Raw genomic sequence first — 8,351 nt, 5'->3', positions numbered from 1 at the left:
TTTATCACCCAGTCGTTTTTGCCGTTGATAGCACATTCGTAAGCTCGGTCAAAAACTTATGCTTCAGAAGTTTTTCAGAAAGAATATCAGTGCACTGAATGAGATGAAGGGTAACTGAAGGACTTAATTTATTTTGTGAAGCAGAGAGAGTGAGTGAGCAAAATAAAACATTTGACATTAATCTATCAGGGGCGTAGCCAGAAATTTTTTTCAGGGGGGGTTCAACCATACTTTATGTATGTTCGTGCGTGCGTTTGTATGTGTGCGTGCCTATATACGCAAGCAAAATTGAAAAAATTTCGGGGGGGGGTTTGAACCCCCCAACCCCCCCCTTGGCTACGCCCCTGTAATCTATGTCTAAGGCCTTGGAACTATTTTCGTTGGTTTAATGTCTCTCTCTGATACTATGTTGTATTTGTATTACAGAATTCAGTGAATGGAAAGCTCAGGAAGAGGCGAACTGTTGGTTTGTTCTTCACACGGCTCCCAAAAAGCTGGCCAGTGGGGAAACGAGGAGCCACTACTACTCTAATAGATCAGGAGTGGCTAGGCCAAAGGAAGGTCATGGTAATCGTCGAGAAAAAAGTCAGGGTACCTGCAAGTCCGGTAAGATATGTCTTTCATTTATTACTGTGACGAAGAAGGAGAACACTCAGAACCCGGCACCTGAAGATATCACCATAAATGTAAGGTACCAAAGAAAGCATTATGGCCATGAAGCAGAAATTCAGCACTTGAGGATGAGTGACAAAGAAAAGGCCAACGGGGTTAACCAACGTAGCAGAAGACCTGGAGCGTGGTGTGCCCATGAAAACCATATTGAATAATATAAGAACATCTGTTGGGGCATGTAAGCTGAGGCCAGCACATTTGGCAGAACGCATAACTCTGCATAATATCAAACGGCAGTTTCACATTGCTGCTCCTGAACAGTGTCACACCAATGATGCTGTCAGTGTAGATATGTGGGTGAAAGCAATGTAAGACAAAGGTGAAACACTTGTCTGTCTGTATAAGGCACAAGGTGCAGTGGACCCAACTGGTACTTTTGGTGCAACAGATTTTGCCCTTGCTTTGATGACAGAGCCACAAAAAGAGCTGTTAGAAGAATTGGGCATGGGCACTGTGTGTCTTGACTCAACACATGGAACTACAGGGTAACAGTTTGAGCTGACCACTCTTCTAGTGCTAGATGAAGTGGGATAAGGTATACCTATAGCCTATTTCATCTGCAACAGGATGAATGAGGAAAACTTGGCAGCTTTTTCAGGTCTCTTGAGTGTGCCATCAACGAAAAAGTGGCTGCTAAGACATTTATGTCTGATGACGCCTCACAATTTTACAAGGCATGGTCGTCAGTTATGGGTGTTCCTCAGCAGAAGCTTCTCTGCACCTGGCATGTGGATAGGAATTGGCAGAAGAAGATACATGAGTGTGTAGAAAAACAACTGAGGCCAGACGTGTACCACAACGTGCGACTCCTTTTAGAGTTCCTTGACCAGCAAGAATTTGAAAAGTATCTTCAATCATTCCTTGACACTGAGGAAGAAAAACTGAGGGATTTTCTGAAGTACTTCAAGGACAACTATGCAGTTAGACCTCAAGAGCGGGCCTACTGCTTTGGACGAGGGCAGGTATCAACACCAACATGCACCTTGAGAGCATGCACAGGACGATGAAGCACAGCATGCTGGAGGGAAAGAAGAATAAGCGTGTTGATAAACTAATTTCTGCACTCATGGACTTGACATATAATTTTTTGATGAAGAGGGCAATCCAGATGATCAAAGGGCAAGAAGTTGAGTGCAGTTGAAAGGTACCACAGATCTGGCACTGAAATCCCAGTCAAAAAAAACCATTGAGACCAATTGGAAATGCCAATTGGTTTCAATTGGCCCTAGTTGGTGTGACCCATTATTCAATTGGTTTGAATTGGATGGTTTGGAATGTCCAATTGGAATGCTAACCAATTGGCTCTACTCCAATTGGTTCTCTAAGCAGTCTATAGTCAACAATGGGGCACACCAATTGGCCAATTGGGTGCACCAGTTGACCAATTGGGTGAACCAGTTGACCGATTGGGTGCACCAATTGGTGAGCAGTAAGAAGCACCTATTGGGCAATTCCAGTTCGACTATTTGGTTTTGCCAATTGGAAATGCATTCCTGTTGGTTCTTGAACATGCTCAGTTGGTCAGCAGTGGAAGCACCAACTAGAGGTGCATGCTCACACAGACATCTCTCAGTTGGTTTACTTAGCTGTCATGTAAAATACTGCTAAAAATTATGCAATAGTAATTAATATGACACTTCAGTGTATTGACTCATGTATTTTGGAATGATTTCAAGATGCATTTAAGTGTTTATTGTGCAAAATAAAAAAAAAATTCGCACCATATCTGCTCCAATACTCCCATAATATAGTTTTACGATTGTCACAAACTATTACAACATGTACACTCCACGTACATCTTCCTGTTAGTATGTACGTGCTATAAAAAATGGTGTGGAGGCCTTTAAATGTCTCAAACATCAGTGGCTGATTTCTACATTTGCACAAACTGTAGAAACAAGCACAAAAAAGACCTTTATATCTTTTGCTTATGTCGTTTATTTGAACTTCATGCACTGTACGCTAAAATATCTCAAATCACAATATAACAAAACTGAATAGTCACATGTACATAGATAAGAACATTCACATTCAACCAAAATACAAAAAGCAGCCCGAGCTGCGTCCATCCAAAATTTAAGTGCACGTATACATACAAGGGAATTTGCACATTAAGCCAGATACATCGGAGTATATATAGTCAGACGCATATTCAGCCTGGCAACACGAAGCAACATACAACGTTTGTATCAAATGTCCGAGCAACACTACAAAATATTTCACGGATTGAAACACTGTTATACAAATGTCTGCCATTACAGGGTAGGAAACACTTTTGTCTCTTTAAAGAAACGGGCACTTTATAGCTTTGCGGCCAATGTCAAGAGACAGAGTACCGAAACAGACAGCAAAAACACTACTCAAAGTGCCAACTCGATGTGTTATTTCCAGGAACAAATGTACAGTATATTAAAACACGATATCACTTTTTTGTAGTATAACGACTGCTACGTGCAATTCCTTGTGACAACCACATCAAGTTGTTGAAAATCAGGACGCTAAAAGCAAGGTTACCCTGATGTAAGCGTTCGAGTCAAAATTACGCCGATATGACATGAACTGTAGAAGCTGGAAAAAAAAGCATGCGCATTATACTTAGCCCTAAGTTTGCACATTTCAATCCATGTGTACTGTATATCCTGACCAAATGGACTTTCACCAAAATTTTCAATCGCTGACACTATAAAACTACAGTGTGAAAGAGCTCGGGACAGGAGATATATAAGTATCATCAAGCTGAATAAGCACACAGACTTTGCAGACATCTGTCAATTCAATAAGCTCCATTCTTGATGAATGCCCAACCACTTTTGAAAGATGTTTCATGGTTGTCGACATGTACCTGAGAGGAGAGCACTTTAGCCGACGGACTACAGCATATGCTTGAGAGTTGTTGTCACATAATATATGTTCAATGACAGCATATGCACCACTTGTAAGCTGAACACAAGAGCTATTAGTCCTTTTGTTTTCTGCATACTTTCTGTTGGTGAGGACAGTCTTTTTTTTTAGCACGCGAGAAAACTGCTGAACATGATCAGAGAGCTTGTCATGGTTTTGCGCTGATGTGTCACTTCGTGAATACAGAGCTCCTCTACCAAAAAAATGAATATTTCCACACACTGAAACTGCTTTCTGGGTTACAGTTTTATCGAAGGAAGAACAGTATGCCAGAATTTGAGGTGCCTCAGACAGTTTTGTTAGCTCATACACTGCACTCTGCATTTGCAGTGAGCGACAGATTTGATGCGGAATTCCGTTTGTTGCTTTCACAGTTGACTTCAGTGAACCATTTCCGGATTCAAACGGAAATGCTGAATGAGACCATAGCGGCCCCCATTGGTGCACACTTTTGGCTAAGTGGGTGACCTGGTGCATGTTGTACGTCATGGACTCCTTCCCATAAAGAACCTCTGTTTTGATGTGAAATTCAAGCAAATATTTTTCTGCAATGGCCAGGTCGCAGGTGAACAAGTGCTCCTCAAGGAGGAGATGCAAGCTTTCTACAAGGCATGCCCAGTGCTGCAAATACTTTCTCTCCAAGATCCCTTCAAGCACAGGAAGGCTGTAAAAAAGGATCCAGTTTTCCAATTCCTTGGCTTTCCACCACTTCCTCTCTTTCAATGATCTGGGCATTCGCTTCACTTCTCTTGGAGGTGTTAATGAGAGCAACCGTTCGTCAATAATTCTTAGGTGGCGGCCTATGTAAAATTCCCGTCCAGTGCCTTCCAGCCATAATTCCAGGAACTGGCGCCCTAGGCCCAGCAGGACGCAGTGCATATAGTCTGGAACGAATCCCGACACTATATTGAACTGTTGCAAATTTATCAGGGGTGACACAGTTTTCACGCCATGGACAGGAGCTCCATCCTTTACTGCCGTTTCCATATCATGGAGCATTTGTTCTTCGGTGCGCTCAATGGGCTCATTTTGTTGCACAGGATATTTCGTAGCTCCTGCAACTCTATCTCCTCGCTGTAGACACCAGTTGCACCCATAATAACCATTGAATTGCATCACACCCTGCATGGGTGCTCTAGCAACTGTGTCTACAGCACAGCAGATACAAAAGGCTTTAAATACCTTTTCTTTTCCTTCATGCTCAAGCAAGAATCCATCTTCTCCAAGCTTGTTCAATGCATCTACAAAAGGACCTTGAAATAATCCCATATCTGGCTTCTCTTTTCCAAACCAGAGTGCTGCTAGGACAAGTTTGTTCATGCGCTGCTCTGGTGGAATCTCATTTATGAGAAGCTGCACAGGCCAAATGGCAGTCCCGCTAGACTTAAAAAGAGGTGCTCCATCAGTATTTAAAACAAAACTGATCCTGTTGCCAGAACCAACTGTGGAGGTTACAAAGTCGCGGTACAACTGTCCATCTGTTATATCAGACAAGGTGTTGCGGCATCTAAGCGGTTTTGTGAGGTCAAGTAAATCGCAGTTTTTGACAAGCTTTTGCACCTGCGATGGTATGTCTAGGAGAACAAAAAATGGCGCATCTGCCATGGCGGAGACCTCCATGACGTGGCCACACTTTGGACACTGTAGAGATGTGTTTGTCTGTGAGTGACCTGCGTGCACATAACACTTTGGACAAAAAAAATGAAACGTCATTTTCGTCCCAACAGTACTACATAGCTTCCCAAACATGTACTGCGAGTGAGGCAAAATCGGTCGTTCAAACATTAAATTAATCATTTTAGTGAGATTTGAAAGCGCTGTTAAAGACAAGTTTGTTTTCAGAGCATATTTCATCACCATTAAGAGAATGTCCCCCCTTGACACAACCACTTTCTCTGTTACAATTTCCCGAAATAAGTCAGTGAAATTGTCACTTGGCTGGGACATATGGGGTCTCCTCCCTGGTTGCTCTTCACCCTGTAAAAAATGTTTGCTTATGAATTAGTCCTATAATCCTCAGTTATTCGTTTTTGTTTTTTTGTGAAATTTTCGAATAATCGCACATCCCTAGTGCATTACACAGCTTCAAGCTTAATTGATGCACTTTATGCTAAGTAAGAACACGTTCCAAATGGCAGAATGTGAGTGCATCTGGTGAACTAGAAATAAACAAATTTGAAGCAGACGAATGTCTGGCAAGAATGGGCATGAATGCTGCTTACCAGGCTTTCATGGGATGCCTCACTCGAGTCGCTAGGCGCATCCTCATCTGGTTCTTGTGCATTCTGCAAGATATCGTGAAAGATCAGCTTCGAACACACGTGCTTCTTCATGGCAGGCTGCAATCATTAAGCATTGCCTCTTACCACTATGACAAATCTATCGTGCACTTCATCCATTTGTTCAAAAGTTCTAATTACTGCCACTTTAGGTGTGCGTGAATGCTGCTTACCAGGCTGTCATGGGATGCCTCACTCAAGTCGCTAGGTGCATCCTCATCTGGTTCTTGTACATTCTGCAAGATATCGTGAAAGATCAGCTTCGAACACACGTGCTTCTTCATGGTAGGCCGCAATCATTAAGCATTGCCTCTTACCACTATGACAAATCTATCGTGCACTTTATCCATTTGTTCAAAAGTTCTAATTACTGCCACTTTAGGTGTGCGTGAATGCTGCTTACCAGGCTGTCATGGGATGTCTCACTCAAGTCGCTAGGTGCATCCTCATCTGGTTCTTGTACATTCTGCAAGATATCGTGAAAGATCAGCTTCGAACACACGTGCTTCTTCATGGTAGGCCGCAATCATTAAGCATTGCCTCTTACCACTATGACAAATCTATCGTGCACTTTATCCATTTGTTCAAAAGTTCTAATTACTGCCACTTTAGGTGTGCGTGAATGCTGCTTACCAGGCTGTCATGGGATGCCTCACTCAAGTCGCTAGGTGCATCCTCATCTGGTTCTTGTACATTCTGCAAGATATCGTGAAAGATCAGCTTCGAACACACGTGCTTCTTCATGGTAGGCCGCAATCATTAAGCATTGCCTCTTACCACTATGACAAATCTATCGTGCACTTTATCCATTTGTTCAAAAGTTCTAATTACTGCCACTTTAGGTGTGCGTGAATGCTGCTTACCAGGCTGTCATGGGATGCCTCACTCAAGTCGCTAGGTGCATCCTCATCTGGTTCTTGTGCATTCTGCAAGATATCGTGAAAGATCAGCTTCGAACACACGTGCTTCTTCATGGCAGGCTGCAATCATTAAGCATTGCCTCTTACCACTATGACAAATCTATCGTGCACTTTATCCATTTGTTCAAAAGTTCTAATTACTGCCACTTTAGGTGTGCGTGAATGCTGCTTACCAGGCTGTCATGGGATGCCTCACTCGAGTCGCTAGGTGCATCCTCATCTGGTTCTTGTGCATTCTGCAAGATATCGTGAAAGATCAGCTTCGAACACACGTGCTTCTTCATGGTAGGCCGCAATCATTAAGCATTGCCTCTTACCACTATGACAAATCTATCGTGCACTTTATCCATTTGTTCAAAAGTTCTAATTACTGCCACTTTAGGTGTGCGTGAATGCTGCTTACCAGGCTGTCATGGGATGTCTCACTCAAGTCGCTAGGTGCATCCTCATCTGGTTCTTGTACATTCTGCAAGATATCGTGAAAGATCAGCTTCGAACACACGTGCTTCTTCATGGTAGGCCGCAATCATTAAGCATTGCCTCTTACCACTATGACAAATCTATCGTGCACTTTATCCATTTGTTCAAAAGTTCTAATTACTGCCACTTTAGGTGTGCGTGAATGCTGCTTACCAGGCTGTCATGGGATGCCTCACTCAAGTCGCTAGGTGCATCCTCATCTGGTTCTTGTACATTCTGCAAGATATCGTGAAAGATCAGCTTCGAACACACGTGCTTCTTCATGGTAGGCCGCAATCATTAAGCATTGCCTCTTACCACTATGACAAATCTATCGTGCACTTTATCCATTTGTTCAAAAGTTCTAATTACTGCCACTTTAGGTGTGCGTGAATGCTGCTTACCAGGCTGTCATGGGATGCCTCACTCAAGTCGCTAGGTGCATCCTCATCTGGTTCTTGTGCATTCTGCAAGATATCGTGAAAGATCAGCTTCGAACACACGTGCTTCTTCATGGCAGGCTGCAATCATTAAGCATTGCCTCTTACCACTATGACAAATCTATCGTGCACTTTATCCATTTGTTCAAAAGTTCTAATTACTGCCACTTTAGGTGTGCGTGAATGCTGCTTACCAGGCTGTCATGGGATGCCTCACTCAAGTCGCTAGGCGCATCCTCATCTGGTTCTTGTACATTCTGCAAGATATCGTGAAAGATCAGCTTCGAACACACGTGCTTCTTCATGGTAGGCCGCAATCATTAAGCATTGCCTCTTACCACTATAACAAATCTATCGTGCACTTTATCCATTTGTTCAAAAGTTCTAATTACTGCCACTTTAGGTGTGCGTGAATGCTGCTTACCAGGCTGTCATGGGATGCCTCACTCGAGTCGCTAGGCGCATCCTCATCTGGTTCTTGTGCATTCTGCAAGATATCGTGAAAGATCAGCTTCGAACACACGTGCTTCTTCATGGTAGGCCGCAATCATTAAGCATTGCCTCTTACCACTATGACAAATCTATCGTGCACTTTATCCATTTGTTCAAAAGTTCTAATTACTGCCACTTTAGGTGTGCGTGAATGCTGCTTACCAGGCTGTCATGGGATGTCTCACTCG

General features: G+C 43.0%; 1 protein-coding gene across 1 annotated transcript; it reads right to left on the bottom strand.

The window, feature by feature from the left end:
- Positions 1-2,531: 2,531 nt before the first annotated feature.
- On the bottom strand, positions 2,532-8,206 carry LOC125756458 (uncharacterized). The gene is made up of 4 exons (XM_049411266.1): positions 8,096-8,206; positions 5,796-5,858; positions 3,747-5,550; positions 2,532-2,560 (listed from the first exon to the last, which is right to left on the bottom strand). Exons 1-4 carry the CDS (start codon positions 8,204-8,206, stop codon positions 2,532-2,534), a joined length of 2,007 nt encoding a protein of 668 aa, XP_049267223.1.
- Between the last annotated feature and the right edge of the window lie 145 nt (positions 8,207-8,351).

The sequence above is a fragment of the Rhipicephalus sanguineus genome, chromosome 11 (assembly GCF_013339695.2).
Source record: "Rhipicephalus sanguineus isolate Rsan-2018 chromosome 11, BIME_Rsan_1.4, whole genome shotgun sequence".
Lineage (NCBI taxonomy): Eukaryota > Metazoa > Arthropoda > Arachnida > Ixodida > Ixodidae > Rhipicephalus > Rhipicephalus sanguineus.
The sequence above is the reverse complement of the archived record's forward strand: the minus strand, read 5'-3'. Positions and strand labels throughout refer to the sequence as shown.

What these genes read in the sequence shown, in the direction of transcription:
- LOC125756458 (XM_049411266.1), bottom strand. Translation starts at nt 8,206, where the DNA reads ATGAAGAAGCACGTGTGTTCGAAGCTGATCTTTCACGATATCTTGCAG. An exon ending in AGGCATCCCATGAAAGCCTG is followed by an intron (nt 5,551 to 5,795) that starts GTAAGCAGCATT and finishes CATTTTTTACAG; the next exon opens with GGTGAAGAGCAACCAGGGAG. An exon ending in AGGAGCTCTGTATTCACGAA is followed by an intron (nt 2,561 to 3,746) that starts GTGACACATCAG and finishes TTGTTTCTACAG; the next exon opens with TTTGTGCAAATGTAGAAATC.